The 23,485-nt window shown below is 34.2% G+C and overlaps 1 protein-coding gene across 1 annotated transcript in view; it reads left to right on the top strand.

The window, feature by feature from the left end:
- Edil3 (EGF like repeats and discoidin domains 3) overlaps nucleotides 1–23,485 on the top strand; it is a 280,901-nt gene that overhangs the window by 235,379 nt on the left and 22,037 nt on the right. The window contains exon 9 of the mRNA XM_051182916.1: nucleotides 18,141–18,296. Coding sequence (XP_051038873.1) covers nucleotides 18,141–18,296 — 156 coding nt within the window. The remainder of the gene's footprint in view (nucleotides 1–18,140; nucleotides 18,297–23,485) is intronic.

Here is a 23,485-nt window from a genome sequence, read left to right on the forward strand (position 1 = left end):
AAATGCCTGGCCTTAGCTTGGCTTGTTTCTAGCCAGCTTTTCTTAACATAAATTATCCCATATATCTTTTGCCTCTGGGCTTTTATCTCTCTCTATGCTGTTTACCTTTCTTTACTGCTTACTCCATGGCTTCATGTATAGCAGGGTGACTAGGTGGAAAGCCCCTGAAGTCCTCATCCTTTTCTTGCTCCTTGATCCTTCCATTTATTCTCTCTGCCTATCAGCCCCGCCTATCCTTTCTCCTGCCTTAATATTGGTCTTTCAACACTTTATTAGACCAATCAGGTGTTCTAGACAGGCAAAGTAACACAGCTTCACAAAGTTAAACAAATTCAACATAAAAAAATGTAACACATCTTTGCATCATTAAAACAAATGTTCCATGGCGTAAACAAATGCAAGGGAATCACAGATATTATCAAATGGACAGGAATCACAAAAATCTATGCCTTTTGTTTTATAATTGGGATAGAGAGAGATAATGAAACTACAGCATAATAGCTTCAAACTTCAAATCCATATTTTCTGATTTTAGTATTATGTCATAAAGCATCTGATACAAGAATGTTTATGATGTAAACTACACCTTCATTATTTGGAATTTTGCTGTCATAAAACAATGAAAAGAAACTCCAGATTTGGGAAACACTGAAGGGCTGAAGCTATTATTTTAGTTTTGCCATCAAATCATATTTGTTTTTCTTTTAGACTAAATGTAGTAAAAAATAAGGTATGAAGTGCATGCTTATTTACAATCCAACACACTGAGCATCCTCACATTGTCATTAATTCATTTATCCTTTCATTTATTGTAAGCATTCATCATTCTCCATGTTTTATTTTCATGTTCTGCATCGAAACTCTGTATTTGTATCATAAAATCTCATGTTTCAGTATGAACCTTAGTTGACTCCATTAAAATGAATTTATTCCAGCATCAATATGACATGGCACAGATCCCATCCTAAATCTTAACATGAGAACTCTAACCTATTTATATTATCAAAAAAGGGAATCATTCAAAATAAGAGAATTAGCATAGTGAATTTTAAAATAAGTTTGCCTAGAAGCTAGTTCTAGATAAAAATCTCTAAAACAATGAGTAGAAGAATTCAGCCAAGTATAAAATTTTGTTCAAATTACTTAAAATTGTATTTTTTGAATTAGGGATTTCAGACCCTTATATTTTTCATTTAAATATAAAAGACTAACCTCTTCTCCAAGATTTCCCATTGTGCTAAAATACAGACACACAATTAAATTAAACCTTGTCACTTATGAGCAAACTTTGTTTTCCAGCTGATAATGAAGAAATGGATGAGGATCTTAGTAAACATTTTGTCCACTCAGAATATATTATACAGCCATGAAATTTTTCCCTGTGGATATTATATAGCAGGCCTCAATAAATCTGAGGAATTATACCAGAAGAGAAAAAAAGACAGTGGTGTCATGAGTGATTTCGATTCTTTGATTTCTCATCTCTGGAGGAATTCTCATGCAGGGAGACAATAACAGAGCCTGCATGAAATGGAATCTGCAGACAGCAAACAGAGCTCTCTGTGTTATTACAGATTCTTTCTTTACTTAGGATGGAAGGGAATTAAAAAAAAAAAAAAGCTGGGGAGTGTTTAAAGCAATAAAATTCCAAAGTTAATTTTAGTAACTTTGCCCACCAACCATACCAAATTAGTACTATAGTGCCCTAGCCAGGTGTTTCTCTTCTCCTTCAGCAAAACATCACATTTGTCCCAGGCAGATGACCTTTTAATATGAACGAATACCTTTTTGTATCATTAGCATTGAAATGCAAATAACAGCAGATTTAGCCCTGGACCTTAAGGTCTTCATTAATCTGCAAGGGATTCATTTGCACTGATCTCCTTGGCTTCTATGTACTATGAATTCCAGCTTGACTCCTACAGATTGGGGCAACATCAAGCATTATGCAGTCACTCCTCCCTCCCCCAGCCCTAAGTCTTGGGGTTAGACTCTTCCAAGATTTTGGAGATTTTAAAGCCTGACCCCAAAATTCTTAGCCACCATTGTTTGACTTGTTGTGTCTTTTCTGTTGCTTTGAGGCTTTTTAATCGCTGTATCATGACTTATTCCTCTGACCAAACTCCTACGTGGTTCCCTAACGGATTTCTGAAATAATAGTCTGCGCCTTCTCAAAAGAACGAGCCACTGAGGAGGCAAGGTAGTATACCTATGTTTCTGTTCCAGGATACAGAACATCTGCTTGGCCCTTTCCCTGCTGTTTCCTGATGGAGCTGGGAAGCGGACCTGCCCCTCACCCCACCTTCCCTCATGTCCTTTCCGAGCACTCCACTTCCTGACAGCAAACCTTGCTGGATTTCTTTGATTTCTACAGATTTTCAAAAGTAAATTTTGTTACAATTGAGCCTGTGAAATTCTACCAGCCATTCGGAACATCTGGTTTTCCAGGATTCTCTGTCCCAAGTACACTGCCCTAGCCTGTACTCCTTCCTCATTCCTCAATCTGCAATGTCTCTTGTCTGGCCTGTGCAGGTAATGTGAAATTCAGTTTTGAATATTCTCGCCCAGCAGGGTCAGGAGACACCCAGGAGGGTAATCCCAGTGACCTTTATTCTTCTGACTCTCACCACACTGGAAAAATGACTGCAGTCTGCTGCATTCCACTCTCCCCCCTTTGCCTGCCTTGGATCCTTATCTACCTGTGTTAACCCCACTCTTTCCGGGACTGCCAGTGACTATCAGTTTGGTGTTCCTTATCCTGATGTAAACCGATTAAACCGAATCAGTGACGAAAAAAAGAAAAAGGAAATGTGCATTCTCCTCCACACTGGCTCTTGATTTTCAGTTCCCATTACGTTCTTTGAATCTGGACACCTTCATCTCAGCTTGCACTGCTGACAAAGCATTAATGTCGTTCTCACTAACTTCAAGCAGTTACTGTGAAAGCTTAGACTGCACAATGCTGCCAAAGTCATTGTGCTATAAAGTCTAAACACGGAATTCTTAATACTGCACCTTAAACTTTTTCTTTCAGCAATTCTTTGTCTTGGGTCAAACATAAACTTAGTATTTTCGTTACACATGACGAAAAAGTTGGCACTGTATTTTAAAACCCAACCTAAGTTTTTGGTTTTGCCTCAGTTTCTTTTGCTTTATCTGTCTGCTTGTCAAATTAGCACGTTCTCAGATGCCTAACATAGGAAGACCTGCTAATAAATTTGGAGGATCCCAAGTGAGTGGAACAAAGAGAACTAGCAGAAGTCAAAACATTCCTGGACAAATTAATGCAAATTCTCACTCATGGTACTCACATGACAATAGATGAGACAGACTGTAGACTCTAAGAGCCACCTACTATATACAGCTCCTTGTAGACAGTTACAGAAAGGTCTTCTCACAGCACACGGATTAAGGAAACATTCACACTGGAACAGCCCAAAAGCTGCTCACAAGCATTCCACCTGGGATTCTAAACACAGACAAAGATTGTCTTCCAATGTAGCTTCTACCAGGACCCTTCTTTGAAATAAATCTTGAGAATACTAATCATAGTGGCTCCCTATTGCTGAATCTAGTGGGGTCATTTCTTCAATTGAGGCTCCTTTCTCTCTAATGACTCTAGCCTCTGTCAAGTTGATGTAAAACTAGCCAGTATATTTGGGAATTGTACATACTTGTATTTATCTGCAACTTATTATCTCATTTATATTAATTTAGTCAAATACTGCAGTTTTGAAAATATTCCTAATATTAAGTAACTATAATTACTTAAGGCACTGAAGAAATATACCCCCTTAATGTGTCACTTTTCCTAATAGACTTCAGGATCTGCAGTTATCTCCCACAATTTTACTGCTGCTGATAATGCTCCCTTATATGTCTCCACATAAAGATGTATGAAAGCTTAGCTCAGGAATGCATTTAGGGATAGAATCCCTGAATGGAGTGTTTTTGTACTCCTTCAAATGACACAAAATATTAGTTATCTCTACACAATTGTACTGGTTACTTTAATGTTGTCGTGATAAAATACCCAAAGCGACATTTACTTTACTTCTGTCTTCATTACTTTTCTAAGGCTATAAAGAGACATCATAACCATTACAACCTATAAAATAACACTAATTGAGGGCTTGCTTTCAGTTTCAGAGAGTGAGTCCATGACCATTGTGGTAGAAAGTCAGCAGGCAGGTAGACGGGAATAGCACTAGAACAGTAGTTAAGCACTCACATCTAATCTAATCTACAAGTTGGAGCTTTGGAGATGGAGAGGGGAGAGGGAGGGAGAGAGAGAAAGAGAAAAGAGGAAGAGAGGAAGGGAAGGAGAGAAAGAAGAGAGAGAGAGAGATAGGCCAGTGTGTGCTACACCTCCTCCAATGAGGCCATACCTCTTAAACCATCCCGAGTGTTCCTCCAAGGGACCAAGCATTCAAATATATAAACTTATGGTGGCTGTTGTTGTTCAAACCACCAAACCATGTCTTTGATTACATTTTGTATTTGTCTTTTGTCTAGAAAATATTTGCTTTTCATTTGGTGGAAAGGAAGCATGTGATGTATATGTGTGCATGTGTTCTTGCTTGTTTGCATGTGTGTATATACATTTAGATAATATAGGTCAAAGTGTGGGATCATTTCCTCATACTCCTCATCTTAATTTTCTTGAGGCAAGATTTTTTCCCCTCTGAATTTGAAGATTGTAGAATGGTGTGGACTAGATGATTTGCAAGCTCCTGGGATCCACCAATCTCTGTCCCTCCAGAGCTGGAGTGATAGTCTTGAACTTGCCTCCATTCTCAGCTTCTCCATGGTTCTTGGGACTGTGAATTCAAATTCTTATGCTTGAGTAGCAAGCAATTTATCCCATGAACTATCTTCACAGATTTTATATATGTATGAATTTTACTTACTTCATTAAGGTCATCCTGCCTTGAAGTCAAAATACAGCAAAGAATTACCTTGAATTCCAGTTCCTTCAATTTCTTCCTTTATAGCACTAGAATTACAATATGCAACACCACATCTTGTTTATTGGTTTTCTTTCTGCAATGGCTTACAGTTCTCAAAATGTTTTAGAGACTGTCTTTACCTACGTTTTCTTTTCACACAATGCACCATTTATCAGTTACATAAATTTTATTTTACCATAGTAATATCATTTTAAAGTTTTGTTTTGACATGATTTCTTACCTCATATGACAAATGATTTGCTTCCATATATATCCTTCAAGAATACTTAAAAGTCTTTCTTTATGTTAAAAAAACTAAGTTTCTAGGAATGTGTTTTGGCATGTGGTAAAAAGAAAGACTTCAATATTTATTTTCTGTGAAATAGCCAATTTCTGCTATACTGCCATCTGTTTCTCACAAAAAAAAATATAAGAGGCAAAATTTATGTCTTTACCTATTTACCTTATTTACAATTTCCATTGTTTCTATCCTCATTGCCATACTGCTAATTATGATGTCTTACTTGCTTTAAGTCCTGATATTAGGTAGCTGTAGCTCATCTCACATCCCTTCCATACCAACACTGTTTGAGTTTGAGTCACTCATGTATTTGGGCTTTCTTAATTCATAAAATTATTATAAAATCCTAGTAGAACTGTTAAAAACTATAGAACTTGGACAATTAGATACACCTTTAAATAATGAGGCTTCCCACTATGAAATATGTTCTATCATTGCATTTATCTATGTTAAAGTTCTTTTTAATAAGAATTTTTGCATCTATATATATATATACCTACTCTATACAAGATTTATTGTTACAGTGAATAGGTTTTAAAATTGTATTTCTAATTGACTAAAACTTGTAGACAAAAATGTTAATGTTTTGTGCATCTTGTAAGAATTCTGCTAAGCCATGCTATTCACTAAGACAAAAAGTGACCTTAGTGTGCTTCATTTGTCCAAATTTAATATGATATCAGAATTTCACACCACCTTTTGTATTTACTATTAATATAGAAGAAGATATTTATTTTTTAAAGAAAACTAGTTTATTTTAAGACTTCAAAGGCAATTCTTTAAGAAGATAAGGAAACAATGAGTAGATACTTTCTGACAAATTATCCAAAAAGACAAATAAAAGACTATTCTTAGTTAGGGTTTCTATTACTATGAAGAGATTCCATGACCATAGCAATTCCTATAAAGAAAAACACACATATTTGAAGAAGGTTGCTTACAGTTTCAGAGATTTAGTCCATTATCATCATGGTAGGTCATGGCAGCTTGCAAGTAGACATGTACAGAAGAAGAAACTGAGAGTTCCATGATGGGAGATGTACTGGTTAATAATAAAGCACTGTTGGCTAATAGGAAAGGAAGATAGGAGGGACTAGGAGACAAGGAGGAAAGAGGAAGGAGGAGTCAAGATGGAGGATCGGGAGAAAGCCGTATGCCGCCCGGCTCCCCTGTAAGAGAAATACATAGATCAGCAGAAATGGGTTAATAATTAAGGCAGAACTAGCTGATAAGAAACAAGTAACCGGGCCAACAGCATTGTATCAACTACAGAGTCTCTCTGCATTATTTGGGGCTGTTGCGGTGGCAGGACAAGAGTGGCGGCAGGCAGAAAAAACCATACACCTTACAGTTCCACATCTTTATCTACAGAAAGCAGAAGGAGGCTATGTGTCATACCCATCATAGCTTGAGCAAAGAAGACATCAAAGCCTACCACCACAGGGACATTCTTCTTCCAATAAGGCCACACTTCCTGGTAATTAAAAATGGGCCAAAAATACATGTAAAGTAGAAAAATTTGAATATAGATACATATGCCAATAAACTTAAATTATAACAGAAAAGCCATATTTGTTATATATGAGGAACCTCAAAGCCATACAAAAGAATAAAATATGTTTAGGGGGAAAGAATGAAGGGAGGAACAAATGAAAAAAAGAAAAAACTGAGTAAAATAAGCATATTATTGTTGAGAAATTAAATCTGAATTTCAGCTTCCAAGTGTAATTACCTTTCTTTACACAAATGATCCCATAAAGAGAAAACGATTTTAATTTCTGAATAGTTTCTATTTGTGAAATTATGTTTTGTGAAACAATGGCTTTCATGAACCAGAACTGGAAAAACATATATTATAAAAAATAGAAAATGTGAGGGATTACACACATAAATAGTTATGCATATATTTTATAAGACATTTAAAATGAAATCAAAGTATACATATACTCTTTGCTAGTAAATATCTATTTCATTAATATGTTACAGTTTTAATTTTAGAAATGAATCTGCTAGCATTGTCTTGTTTACTTTTCTATTTCTGTGAAAAGACACAATGACCCAGGTGACATACAAAAGTAAGCATTTAATTGCATGCTTGTTTAGAGTCTCAGAGGATGAGTCCATGGCCATCATGATGGGAGTATGCCAGCAAAAGGGTAGTGAGCTCACTGGATTTGTAGCAAATATCTTACAACTGGCCCACAAACCTAAGGATGAAAGACAAAGAGACAGAAATAGATAGAGAAAGAGAGTCAGAGATGGAGACAGAGACAGAGGCAGAGGAGAGAGAGGAGAAGAGAGATGTTAGGTAAGGGAAAGAGCTAGCTGGGAATGGCACAGGCTGTTGAAACCCCAAAGCCCACCTTCATCTACATACCTCTCTAACAAAGCTACACCTTCTAATCCTTCCCAAAAAGTTGCACTAACTAGGCCCAACCATTAAAATATAAGAGACTATTGAGTACAGTCTTATTTGAACCATCTAAGTGTTAATCCCTAAACTGAGATATTAAGCTGAATTTAAACATACTGTGAGCTGAGAAGAACATTTTGGAAACCCATGCTTGACTTGTAAAATTAAATATTCTTATATTCTCTAACAAAAGTCATAAAGTGTTGGTAAAAATATTGTTTTTAATGTCCCAATCAAGAAATAGGTGTAAGTGGAGCCCAAGCATTTGCTCAAGAGGTTAAGAGAACAGAGCACCTGTGTTCTGGTCCCAGCGCCACATGGCAGCTTACAACTATATGTAACTACAGTTTCAAAGGATTTGAGACTCTTTTCTGACTTCCATGGGCACTGGAATGCAAATGGTATACATATATACATGCTGGCCAAACATCCATATGCATATTTTTAATTAAATATTATGAAAAATAAAATAAGTACAAAAACATTCATCTTTCTGATTTCAAAAATCATAAATATAAAACAGTATACATAAAATGAGTAGGAGTAAATATATTGTTATATATGCATAGGTGGAATATTGTACAGCAGTAGAAATAAGTCAATTTTGATAACAAATATATGGGTCATGCTGGTAATGATAATGATTTTAAAAGTATGTCCTAAACTATTTCTATATAACATTATTTGTGTAAAATTTAAAACCAACCTCAAAAACAGTTGTGAATATTTATTGTTGAAAACATATCTGCCATAACTATACTTGAAAAATAAAAAAAATTAAATAATCTATCATAGGATACCTTTAAGTAGGATAAAAAAAGTACAAGGACATTATGGTAACACTGATATTGTAATATTTTAATTACTTGCTTCCTTCAGTATTAGTTGTGTGGCTTTTATATATTAACTAATTTAGGAATATGAATGATTATCTCAATATGAAAGAAATGCAATTTCATAGCATAAAGTACCTAGTCATAGTTTTATTTTTGTAGCAAAAAAATAGTAAATGAGAAAGTTCTCAATTTAATAAAATATAGTCACCATAAATCTATATTAAAACATCCAAAAATGTTAAGTGTATTTCTTAGCCTTTGCGTTTCATTGTATTATTTTAACTCACTGTTTACAACTTGAACATATAGTTTCATTGGTTGTTGTAGTAGGAGGATTTTCAAAAATTCTATTATTTCACTTGATCCTCACAATTTACCTTTCAGTCCTCCCAGCATCCACGAAGCTTCCCATTTCTGATACTCACTGTTAGAACACTAATCAGTGTCATTTCCTCCCACCCTTTAAGGAAAATAACAACATATATACAGAAATATATATATATATATATATATATATATATATATATATATATAGAGAGAGAGAGAGAGAGAGAGATAATAGTATATACATGTTTTTGTAATTGTGAGTATTCAAAATATATAATAATTATACAAATGAAATAAAATTAGATTTATTAAATTTTTTTCCTCATATTGAAAATAGATTCTTTTCTCATACACTACATCCTGATTATAGTTTCCCCTCCTTTAACTCCTCCCATTTCCTCCAGACCTCCCCTCCCTCCTCAAATACTTCCTTTCTGTCTTTCATTAGAGAAGAACAAGTTTCTAAGAGATAATAACCCAACATGACAAAATAAAATATAATAAGATGAAGAAAAAAATAAAAAACAAGACAGAACCCTAACAGTAGGACAAAAGTTTTTCAGGAGCAGGTACAAGAGTCAGAGACCCACTTGTTCTCATAGTCAGGATTCACATCTAAAAGTATAGTAAACATTCAATGCTAAAGACTTGATGAAGTTTTGTGTAGGCCCTGTGCTTGCTGCTTCAGTCCCTGAGTTCATTTGTACCTTGCTTAATTAACTCTGGTGGCCTTGCTATCATAATGTCCTCCATCTTCTCTGGCTCATAGAGTCTTTCCTCTTCCTCTTCATGTGATTCTCTAAGCTCTAAGGGGAAGGGTTTGAAGGAGATCTCCTATTTAGACTCATTCTCCACATAATATTTAGCTGTAAGTCTCTGAATTTGTTTCCATCTGATGCTGGAGGAAACCTCTCTTATAATGATTGAGCAGGGCACTGATATATGAGTATAGCAGAAATCATTAGGAGGTTTGCATTTGTTTTTTTGTTTATTGATACTTTTTTTTTTTTTTTTTTTTTTTTTTTTTTTGAAGAATGGTGTTTGGTTTTACCCTGGTCTCTGGGCTATCTAGCCTCTGGTTCTTGATTACTCAAGCAATGACAATTGTCATGGTCCTTCTCATGGAGTGAGCCTTATCTAAAACCAGACATTGGTTGGCTATGCCCACAAGTACTGTGCCGCCATTGCTCTAGAATATTTTTCAGGCAGAACAGACTGATATTACAAGTCAAAAGTTTTTGTAGCTGGGTTAGTGTTTATATTTCGTTTTCAGCAGCTTGCAGAGCATCTTCCTGCACCAACGATACTAAAATCACAGGTTAGAAAGTTCCATATAGGCACCAGCTTGACTTTTCATATTCTATGAATTACGGGGGTGTTGTTCTAAACAATGGAGCCCTATTGTCAGTTTGTGGAGAACAATTCTACCTTACCAACAGACATAACTTTTGGGGGATTTCATGGAACATCCTTGACCTACAACTCAATTTACAACCCATTACCACTAGTGGAAATCTTGCTTTTCTTTGTTTGCTTGTTCATTTGTTTGCTTATTTTTAACCCATTCTTCTGTCAAAGGACATCCAGGCTGATTCTAGTTTTTGGGTATTATGAATAAAGCCACAGTGAACATGGTTGCGAAAATGTCCTGTGGTAGGACTCATTATTAAAATTATTCTTAATAATATTTTCAGAAAGCTTTTCAAGAGCATGCAACAAAATTTTGACTATACAATTCACACCTGGGCTTTTAGAAATTGTTCATAACAAATTATTTCAATTCCACCTTAAAAGATCATTGTTTTCAAAATTATAAGTAAGTTATTGCTGATAGTATTTTTTGTTTCATCTTTCAATTTGGCGTAAACAGTTTTTTTTAATGCGTCCAAAAATTTTATTGTTTATTGCTATGCTCTTTGATGAAAGACTTGTATTAAATAGTCAATTACCAACTAGTAATGGCCCTATCAATTGTAAACTGATTCAATTAAGAATCATCCTGAATTTTATTCATAGAATAAATAAGGCAAGGTACTTGCTTAATCAGAATCAGTCTTGAAAGGTGAATAAAGAAGATATGTTAATTCCACTCTCTCCTGAGGCAACCTAGCTTTTGATAAACTCAGCAGAAAGTCACTTTCAATAACACTCTAAAAGAAACATGAGAAAAATGTGATTTTCTTCCTGTATTTAAGGCTATATACTTTCCTCAACCTGCTTGATTTATTAGAATATAGAAGTTGGAGATATTGGATACTAGCTAGCATGTTACTTTAGTTATTAAGAACTATAACTTAGTATCTGTTTTCAAAACAAATCAAAAGCAAAACTATAATGAAGAATTCCAATGATCTACTTTTGATGACATGACAAAAAAAAAAATAAGTAATTCTCCCTCAGTGAATCATTACTTAAGCATGTCAACAGAAGCACATTAGGTCTAGCCTTCCTTATTTTTTTGAATCTGTGTATATTTAATATGATTTATGTTAGTTTTCTAGTATTTTTAAATTGTTCACTAAGGAATACTTTTTAATAGGAGCAAAGACTGATGGGATTACCCTAATCATTTAAAAGCTTCCTTTAGAGAAGATAAAGAAGAATCAGGTATAAGTATTTCTGTGTTGAGCTTCTGGAAAATTCACTTATATTGTTTTAACTTGTTTAATTTGCTGATCACTATTGTTACAACCTTTGATACCCTCTCAAGTCCTTGAAGTATGTACATGGATTTTCCAGTCTCTGGGAAGCATCTCTTGTAACCATAGCATGAGATTCTGACATCTCAATCAGTACCAGAGGCCAGAATTAAAAGCACTCTTGGCTGAGGGCCCCCAGAACACTTTACTGAAACCAGAAACTCAAAAGTGGCAACAGTACAGCCATTGACAATGTACATGCATCATCCAGTACCCCAGACCATGCAGAGACAGTAGAGGAAACAGTGGATGTGCTACTTATTTGTGAAACCATTCATACACTGGACTGAAAAATGAATGAAATATACTGGCCCTGAGACTATGCATCTTGTGGAGAAAACTGGTAATAATGTGATAATATGTAAATCATGTAACAGGGAACTACAGTTATTCAAGAAAAATCTCCATTTAATTAAAAATAAAAGGCCACTTCAAATTTTGTATTATTAAGAAAATAGCATATCCTATCTCTATTTGAAGAAAAGTAGTAGGAATAGAATAGAACTGTCCTTCAACCAGATTCAGTTGAACTATGTAAATATCTGGCAGGCATTGGGAAGGATGCCAGAGGCAGTTGAAAGAAAATCAAGGCAACCTCCTTATCATTGATGGTTAACAAAGGAAAGTTCTGATTTCTTTTTCAGCCCATTTATTGTCTGTATATAGTAGGGCTACTGATTGTTTTCTTTTGAGTTAATCTTATATCCTGCCACTTCGCTGAAGGTATTTATCAGCTGTAGGAGTTCCCAAGTAGAATTTTTCCTGTCACTTATGTAAATTACCATATCATCTTAGCCATGGAAGGGCTCACCCTCCCTGGGGAGTGGACAAGGGATGGAATGGAGGAATGGAAGGGGACATGGGAGGGTTGGAGGGAGAGGGAACTAGGATTAATTTGTAAAATATGTTTGCTTCTAAATTAAATAAAAATTGATTTAAAAAAAGGGAAGTTCATTGGTCTTTGACAACAATACAAGGATTCTTCTACTTTCTTGAATCTCGTAAAAGAGAATAAATATGTTTAGACTGATATGATTTTTTGGTATTCAGTACAACAAAGAGAGAAAAGTGTCCTGAAGATATGAAGAAGAACAGAATAAGATTATCCATCTTTCTAAATATTTAACTGGTTGCAGTACTCTATGTAAAGAGTAGACTGGGAAGGGGATGTTAAAATGATGAGGGAGACATTGTAACAATATTTAAAAAGGAAATGTAAACACATAAATCTCTAAATACATTGCTAGAAATAAAAATATTAACATTGAGGACAAATGGGAAAATTATCTGAGAATACACTGTGGAATTTAAAAAAGCTAAATGGTGATTGGGAAAATGCTACAAATAAGAAAATGTAAAGTAAAGATTTGTATTTGAATAACTGGTATTTAGGGTTAAGAAGCCAAAGGAAGAAAAATAAACACTTTAAAATCTGGTGCTACATGGGATCCCCAAAAATAAAAAGTAAATAAAGTTACATGTGAAATAAGAAAACCTTTAAGTCACATTGTCTCTCAGGAAACAGAATTTAGCTTGTGAAAATCCATCTCATTCTACCCAATAAGCATAAATGAAATCCTTACTAAGAGGTATACTGGTAAAATGGTTGATAACAATACTTTCAAGAAAAAAAGCACCAACCTTTAATGATCAGCCAGGAGTGGATGTATATACATATTTTTTAAAGGCATCACTACACAATTTGAGAAAATTGTTATTATAAAAATATAGTATGTTCCCACACCATACCAAACACACATATATGGATATAAATAAACATATAATCCCACACATGTACATATTTGTGTATATACACACATACAGATAATACATACATAAAAATATATACCCAGGATAGCTTAGTATTAAAACTGAATAAATAAAAAATATTGTAGAAATAAATAAATTTTACCAAATGCTATTAGACAGGGCTTTCAAGTGACAATCACAAAAGTTTGAGTAAGGAAAGCTCAAAATTTTATAATGCCAAATATATAATAAAAGTACACAGTTATCTATGGGAAATTCAAATGTTCGACAGTCAACCTCAAAGATGAACAAAAATATTTGTAATTGGAAATGAAGGAGGATAATGTGTATATTGTTAGTGAGACTGAACAGGTAGGAAAACGTCAAATGTACTCAGTACCACTTCAGGACACAAAATTTAAAACTTGCCTTCCTATTGGGGTGTCACAAACATAAACTTTTCTACAAGAGAGATTTTGTGAGTAATAGAGGGAAATACTTATACAGTAGATGAAAGCCTATAATTGTGGAGCAAATTGGAACAATGCATGTTGTAATACAAGTAGCAGGTTCTTTGTGTCTATAAAGAATCAGAACAGCAATGAACAATGAAACATAAATGAAGTTTAACTTATGTTCTCTGGCTGTGGATAAAAGAACTAGAAACAAATGACTATCAAGAGGAATTAATAAAATATTTTTAGTAGAGCAATAACAAACATAATATAGCCACCACAACTTGTTTTTGTGGTTACTATTGCTGTTGTATACAAAACACCCAAGATAAAAATAATACAAAATTCAAAGCTGCTATCCACTGTGATCTAAGCTTGCAAAAATATTTGATATAAAGATTGTGTAAAAATAAAATATTATAAAAGTAAACAATATTAACTTTAGATAGTACATCTCACTCTAAGTACATTTCCTAGTGTCTGTTTATCCTGATACCCTTACTTTCACAAACCATATTACTTTGTGTTACATATAATTCCCTTTTACTATCCTTTCTTTAAAAAAAATTACCTTTGGAAATAGATGATGAGACACTGGGATTTTGTTGATTTTAGTGGAAATATTGAAGAGCAAAATATATGCATGTATTTTTATTCATCAGTGGATGTCATATAATCCCATATGGAACAAAGCATGTCTTAAATTACTATAAGTTAGAAAATTACTACTGAGGTGTTAAGAAGTAAACCAAATGGAAGCAAGCTTGTTAATAAAAGCAGCAGCTGCTATGCATTAGCTATCAATCAATCTGACAGAACCCTGAGTCATTTGGAAAGTGGGAACATCAGCTGAAGAATTCCTTCCATCAGATGTGTCTAAAATTTTCTATGTAGTGAATTTATGTCACTGAAAAATGTTTTGGGAGAACTCTACCCACTGTGGACAGTATCATCCTTAGGCACCTTTGCTTTGACCATTTAAGAAAGGCAGCCAAAACTGAACCAGGAGCAATACATCAAGCAGCACTCCTGCACGGTCTCTACTTCCGTTCCTGCCTCCTGACTCCTGCTCTGAGTTCCTGCCCTGACTTCTCTTGGTGATGGACTGTGAAGTGCTGCTCAAATGAAATTCTTTTCTCAACTTTATTTGATCTGCTAACTAATGTCTTTCATACTACTCATTCTATGTATTTATATTATAGCCTTGTTGGATAGATGTGGATTCATTTTCTTTTCATAATGCCTTCTGCAGTGGTTGAATTAATCTTCCTGATAAGAGATTGAAAGAGAAAGATCATATAGGCAGTTAAGAAACATCCATATCTAGCTATGTGAACTCACTCACTGAGTCTAAAAATCAAGATTTAAACACTGAAAACTTATTAGCTAGTGGCTTTTGATGATAATCTTATGCTACAACTATGTATTTCATTAGCTTGACTAAAAATATTATGTCATATAGAAGAAGAAAAAAACTGGATTAAGGCAGATGGTAGTTTCTGGCAGGACACACGATGACTTTCTTACTTAGCCATAGCTTTGTCCCTTTTCACAGGACCTACTAAGGAACCAGCTGCATTTCATACCAATGAGACTTTTATTGGAAACTTGTTACATGTAAGGTTCATGTCATATAGATTCAGACATGAGGTGCAGTGCACTTTGACAAATATTGAACCTTGAACAAGCCCAGTGCTCTAAACCATCTATCCTATTTGAGCAAAAACTTAGGATATGGAAATAGTGAGTATTTTAACCAGAAAGTTTGCAGTTCCACTTTAACTTAGATTTCCATGAGAATCCGGTCATTGGCCAGAACCCCCAAAGTGTCTTACTTAGGATAGTTTTGTGTGTGCCCTGTTTCAACAAGTTCATTTTACATATGAGTCAAAATTATTTTTACACTGAAAGAAGCCTTCTTAGAGCTGGGTTGGTGTTCTAAATTTAATGCAGGGAATTTTAGGATAAATTCCAGGTTGAAACAGATTGTTGCCTATGCTGCCTATTTGAGTGCAGACACTGGCTGATGTGAAGCAGAACATAAAAAAAAAAAAAAAAAAAAAAAAACATTTCTAGATTAAAAAAAAAAAAACCTAGAGGAGAGGAGTGATTTAGAGTGGATGGAAAACATATCTAGTGGAATGAGTGAAGGTTTACAGTGTAGGAGAAAACATTGCCACCCCGGAGGAATCCCAGATGACTGTAGGAATCACCACAGAAGCTGATCCTCAAATCTGAGCTGAGGATTCACAAGCATTTTGGGCTAAGAGTCAACCCCAAGTGGGTCACATCCCTGAGCCATTAAATTCCTGTGTGTTTGCAGCCTGTGATGTTTCACAGTAGGCTCAGTTCAGATGGGTAGCTTATTTATTTTTCAGTTTTGAATGTCAACAGCATGAAGAACATTATGATGGACAGCAGGCTTTGACCAAGGGTCTCTGAGAAATTAGATTCGAATATGTATCAGTAAAAGCTACCTGGGATTTTAAACTGAATCAGCCAAGCAACAGGATTCATGTTGAAGCACAGAATTCTCCTAAAGTGAATGCATCATTGTTTTTGTTGCTTTTTGCATATTGTAATGAGTAGTTACTTCTTAGAAATTATTTACTATTCCCAGAAAAAAAAGTGATATAATCATTGACTCATTGAAAGTTTTATTTGCTGACAGAAGAATTAATGTATGTAGTCAATGGACCCCTGAAACAAAATGAAATTACACAGAATTTCAGGTTCTTTATTCATTGTTTACCTCTGGAATGTGTGCTGTGTTGTGTTACTTGTCTAAATATCTATTTCCTTGTAAGTAAGAGGCAATATAGTATGTGGTCAATTAAAGCACCAACTATGGGAGAAACATGAATACTCCAGAACAACATGAGGCAGCATCCATTCCCAGGACAGTACCTTTACCTTCCAACATTCTTGCTGGACTTATGGGGTATTCTAGATGATACTGTTTCCTTCAGAAATGTTTTATAGTCCTCTATCTTAATTAATCATTTAAATTTATCTTACTATTTAAAGTGGATATTATCCCAAATTAAAAAAAAGTCCATATAAATTTAAACACACACACATTTATATACATTTTTGTGTGTGTGATCTCAAAGTTCAACACTTAGGGAAATTTTCACATATTTTTATGAGTATTGGGTCACTAAATAGGCTTTCTTTCTATTTATGCACTATAGCTGTTATGATTCTTGGCCTGTATCTGACCCATGACAATCTATTTGGGGTTACCTTGCATTCTCACAGGAGAGAAGGCCTGAAATAGGACCAAAAAAAAGTGTTTGAAAGTATCAGGGTCACTCATGAGATCATGGTGGTTAAAGATGATAAGTTCAAGGATGTAGCATGGCACTTAGTCACAGGAAATGACTGCAAGGGGGTGCATTGTCCAGGCAAGAAGGAAGCTGTAGATCAAGAAACATAAATAAAAGCAAAGGAGACATCAAAAGTTGCCTGCCAAGAAAATAGTTTCTAAATTTAGTTTTCACTAGAGTTGCAAAGTGTAAATAGATTCAATAATGAGTTTAAAAATAAGTAGAAAAATTCTGGAACTGTTTTGTTATGTTATTTGATAAAAAGCATTCTTAACTCCTGAGTTTCACTTCTTTTTGATAATTTTAATATGAAACAGCTTAGTTTTTATTCACTCATTTATAGTTTTCACTCATAGGATTCATTTATAGGTTTCAATTCATTGTTTTGCAGGAAAGACAGTTAGACTTTTATATTGTTAATCTTTCATTTTTTTCCTTTCCTCCAATTGCTCATATATATATACACACATATATGAATATATATTTTTTTTCAGTTGTAAACACTTGATTTTATCCTCAAGATATTTGGGATTATAATTTTGTGAAATGGGATTTTTCAATGCACAATAATTAATATCAATCACATATATATTCATGAATTTAACAAAATTCATACAAAACTGGCAGCTATCTTATTGAATATTTCATTGTCAAATGTCATATACTATTTGTATTGCACTTTGTAGAGCAATAATTAGTCTGTAATTGACAACATACTATATTACTTTGTTTTTCCATGATTAGGTTGACCAGTAAATCTGTACATTAAATTATGAGCACAAATATTCAACCTCAGTGTCAGAAGGTTGCAAGAGAGATGCACCAGTGTAATATAAGAAGAACTGCTGAGCTGAACTGACTACCACTTTATTTTTAAAATGGTCAGAAATCTTAGACTACATACCTCAAGAGGAAATAAAAATATAAGCCAATGATAAATGCATTTATCTCTTTCAAAGAAAAAGTAACCAGAGAATTTTCTACTTCACATATATGGCTTTTAACTTCTTAAGTTCAAGAGATTTGCAAATGTGTAATGGATTAATTCATTCCATTTAATGAATGTAATCTTCTCTTTTTAGGTTGATCTTCTTGTCCCTACCAAAGTGACAGGCATCATCACACAAGGGGCTAAGGATTTTGGTCATGTGCAGTTTGTTGGTTCTTACAAGCTAGCCTACAGCAATGATGGGGAACACTGGACTGTGTACCAGGATGAAAAACAGAGAAAAGATAAGGTAAGTTATCTGCATGCTCTGTAGAGTGAAGGTTCAGTCTCTAGTGATGTCTTAAAGGAAAACATTCCATGCAATATATTCTGATCATGGTATCCATTTCGGCCAACTCCTCCCAGATGCTGTCCATCTTCTTACTTCCCTAACTCCATGCCTCTTTATCTCCTCTTTAGGAAACAAAGTAGGCAAACAGGCAAAGGATGCATAATAAAAAGAAAGAAGACAGAAGGCAAAAGAGCACGCACGCACACACACACACACACACACACACACACACACACACACACAAACACATGCACACATCCATTAAAACACAAAACTGGAAATCATAATACATGAGCAACAGGTCAGTATGAAAAAGAATGCCAAGTCAAAATTAATACATATAAAGAAGAGAGATTGTAGTAGAGTATGTGATAGTGAAACATATTTACTAATAAATTGTAAGGAGTAAGGTTTTTCCACCTGCTGCTGGTCTTGTCACGCTGCCGCTCCAGCACCAATTAATACACAGAGACTCTGTATTTGATATAATGCTGTTGGCCAATTACTTGTTTCTTATCGGCTAGCTCTGTCTTAAGTATTAACCCATTTCTGTTGATCTATGTATTTTCACATGGTCTCTTTACAGGGGAGTGGGGCAGGCGTCTGGTCTACCTGGTCTCTCCATGCTGACTCCTCCTAACTACTTCCTCTTTCCTCTTTGTCTTCTAGTCCCTCCTATCTTTCTTTCCTATTGGCCAGCAGTTCTTTATTTATTAACCAGTATTAGAAACATATATACACAATGGCATCTCCCATCAATAAATATCTTTATTAATAAAAATCTACACATTATAAACTAAGACAGGTACCTAAAATTTACTTTATATATTACAAACTTAGAAGATGCTTAGCATTTTATTGTAATTATAATGTATACCGCTAAGGCAAGTATTACTATTATTTTATAAATAAATTAGTGGTATTAAAAAAACATTCACTCGAGAAAAATATTTCAGTGGTAATCATAATATATTCTTATATCCTTTGTTACATGACAAATAGAAACTTTAGAGTTAGGCAAATTTTGAGGACTATTTACTTCAACCAAATAAATTAAGTTTTTCTTGCTATGTTTGCTTTGATATATTATAATTTGGAAACTTTCTTTGAAATAACCTCTCAGTTTTCATGGCTATATACACCATATAGTTCTTTAAATGTGAAATTCCTATTTATTAACTTCTTGCCTTCTTGAACTCTTCATTTATCAATTTCTGTGGAACTCTGGAAAATAAAAGGTTTAGAGATTGGCACCAGATTTTGGCCACACATTAAAATACAGCCTTAAGTAGCCCAAAGGCATTGAATTGAGTGATTACTTAGCGACCTTTATACAGAGCTTGAGAGTTTAAAAGATATCAATAGAAATACTGAGTGCAAGGCTTGGGGTAAAGTTTAAGAAACACACATTTCAAATTTTCTGAATTATTAACTTGTTATGTTAGATAATGCCTGTGTATCCTTGCTATTATACCAATCTTATACCAATATGTACCAACAAGAAGCTGGCAAATATCTTTCTTACTCAAGTGGTCAAAGCACAGAATTTATAAATCTGCCCAGAAACCCATAGGCTTGTATAGCTATTTCAGTGAGACACTAATTGGGATTCATTTCAACCAAGCTCATTTGGTTGACAGTTTTGGGTTCTGATTTAAACAGCCCACATCTGTTGGTGTTTTCATATCTGTGAATATCCCACTAAATGTTTCAGAATACATACATGTCTTACATTTTAAAATCTCAGAAACTGGTATGCTCTTATGACATCACATTAAGTCTTTAGCATGCTCTACAGAGCAAAGAATCAGGTTTTATTTCTTCTAATGAAAGAAAGTAAAAAAAAAAAAAAACAGAATCCATGCAATATATTCTGATAATAATTGCCTTTCCCCCAAACACTTCTCAGATCCTCCCCACTCATCCAACTCATGTTATAGTTGAGAAAATTTACTATTCATTTAACAATGTAAACTAGTAGTATATTTTATAATCAGTGACATCTCAGGTCAAATACATATTGAACATTTCATTTAAAATATCTTCAGGTTGATTTTGTGACCTATAAGCAAAATTTTGCAACAAGTGGTCCTATATAATGATTTCACCTCCTCTTAGGGTTTTTAGACTGTTGCGTAGACTGCATGAAATGGAAGTTTTTTAAACTTAATACTTTGAACTTCATGCAGTCTTGGAATTAGTTTTAAGACAGAGAAGTCTTTTAAACTATTTCCAAAATGCACTGAAAAATCTATAATAAATAAGTCTTTACAGTCAGTGGGGCATGGCAGTACATGCATGCAATCTCGGCACTCAGGAAGCTGAAGCAAGAGAGATGGCATAAGTTCAAGGCCAGTCTGTGTTGCTGTATGATGCTGTTTCTAAAACCCCAAATCTAAAACAAAAGAATAAGCAAACACTCGTTTGTTGAAATACTTATCTCTATTTACATTTAAAATGTAAATTAGTGCTTATATTTGAAAGTATTAAATTATTTTACTGATAGACTAGGCATTTGCTAATGAACACACTTGATCTTATTATCTCAGTCTGAAACATATGCAAATACATTCTGTGTAGTTGCTAGATAATGTTATTCAACTTTTCAGTATCCTCCTGGTGTTACATCTGCTGTACTATCTGTTACTGTCAGTACTATGACTATCTCTCATTATTATTACGGATTTGCCGATTTCTCTTTGTCATGACATCTTAGTTGTCTTCATATATTTGCACAAACAAGGTCTTATTTACAGTTGGAAATTAAGTGACTCTTACATCTTACATTATTTTATCTCTAAAATCTACTTCACCAGGCATTGATAGAGATACTCAAACATTTGAAAATATTATCTCCATGTAATATATGCACATTTTACTTATATACAATGCATTTTAGATGAAACTTTATTGTGTAAAGTTAGATTTTTAAGTACAACCTAACTCGACTCTGGAAAAAAAAGTTTTAAAGCCACTTTCATTCAATATTAGTATTGATATAAATGGCTTTTAAATTAATCATTTAAGTAATTGTTTCCTATTTATTTTGTCATCATTTTTTTGTCTTCATTTGGATGAATTCAAATTTGCAGTGATTCTATTTGATATAATTGATATAATTTGTAGACTACAATATTTTAGCTAATGTGCTGGGATTTATGGTATACATTTTAATTATTAAAACCAAATTTCAAATAAATGTAAAGCCCCAGACTCTTAATACTATAAGCAAAATAAAACAGATTTTAGATATGAAATCATACACTAGAATACCTTTATTGCTATTGTTATTATTAGTATTAATTTTAGTTTCTTTGAGTGTGAGTGCTTTGAAGAGACACCATGACCTTAAAGAAAAACATTTAATTGGGGCTGACTTACAGTTTAGCAATTTAGTTCATCATCATCATGGCAGAAAGCTTGGCAGCACACAAGCAGACATAATGCTTGAGAAGTAGCTTAGGGTTCTACATCCAGATCCTCAGGCAGCAGGAAGAGAGAGTGACACTGGGCCTGGCTTGATCATCTGAAACCTCAAAGCCCACCCCCAATGACACATCCTCCAACAAGACCACACCTACTCCAACAAGGCCACACCTCCCAATAGTGCCACTCCCTATGAGCTTATGAAGGACATTTCCATATAGATCACCACAATTAGTATTAGTGTAAGTATTTATTAGTATTATTTTGGACAGAGTCTCACAGCATAGTCCTGGATGAGCTTAAGCTCAATACCCCTACCCCAACTGCTCTGAAGAACAGGGATTATAGCAGTATGTATCCATTGTCAGAGAAGAATGATTATTTTATGACCAGTATTTATGAATAAGACTTATAGCAGAATAACGTGAACTCACTAGGCAATTTAGAAAATTATGAACTGGATTGACACAGGATTTTCACTGAAACTATGTACATGGAGAAACATATCACTATGCAATCTATACAATGTAAAAGTATTTTAAAAGTATTTTTGAAACATTTAACCATATTAAGATCTCTCTCTCACTCACTCACTCTCTCTCTCTCTCCAGCTGTAATCTCCTCAAGCTTTATCCAGTTTCTTAGCTCCCTGTTGAAAAAACTGGCTCACATGGTTTTGCGATAATTTACCATAGCTTTAAGAGCCCCAGGTGTTGTTGCTGAATTCAAGAGGAGATAAGAGTTGCTTACTAAGAGGGGAGTGGTTTGAGTGATTCTCTATTTGGATTGATAGACTAGGTCACCTAACCATTTTTCTACTATTCATGACCCTTCTCATAATACATCTGATCTTAGTCTATGCGTGTTTAATTATACATAAACAAGTGATAAATCAGGAAGTCTTCCTAAACCAGCTCCTAGGCTTGCCTGCCTCAATAAGATTATGTCAGAAAAACAAACATCAAATAGTAGCAATTCTGTTTTATCCCAAGTGGTGTAAGTGAAATTCTAAAACTGTAGAAATGCTTTTTCTGTTTTTCTGTGGTACTATGAAACTGACCCTTAAAAAGCTTATGAAAAGGTATACATGTACACATAGCAGTGTCTGAATATACATACAAATGTACTCACCTGCCTGTGCATACACCAGTACCACAGTTAGACAGAGAGCAAAAAGATGCTCTGTTTTCGTCGTGAAAATGTCAGTTTCTAGCCACCCTCTCATAGCATCCAGAATTCTGTTTGCTAACAGTATTCAGTATTTAGTCTTGTCTAACAGCCTGTGGTTACATTTTAGTACAGTCAACACATTCTCAGACCTTCTTTCCAGTGCACAATATTTCCTAACACTGAATGGCTTTTAGCTTTCTCCACTACATGGATTCAGCTGTTTTTTTACTTGAAAGTCAAAAGTTTCCTTGCTCTTATGAAGGTAATATTTGTTTCAAACTGCTGGAGTGCTGTTTTACTATGTTCAGCAGGAAGACTACAAAACTTGATGGGAACTTTCAGTATTTAATTTTGAGTAAAACAACTAAAGAAAAACAACAATAAATTTCAGGAAGAGTTCATAGATGGAAAAATTAAAAAGTTAAGAGTAAGTTTTCTTATTTGGCAATTAGTTATAGTATCATAGTGTTGGGGTGCAAATTTACACTTCAGAAACACTGAGAATTTAAAAAAAAAATGCTCGTCACATTTTATTTCTTCTTCATCCATAA

Source organism: Phodopus roborovskii, unplaced genomic scaffold, assembly GCF_943737965.1.
Source record: "Phodopus roborovskii unplaced genomic scaffold, PHOROB, whole genome shotgun sequence".
NCBI classification, from domain to species: Eukaryota; Metazoa; Chordata; class Mammalia; order Rodentia; family Cricetidae; genus Phodopus; species Phodopus roborovskii.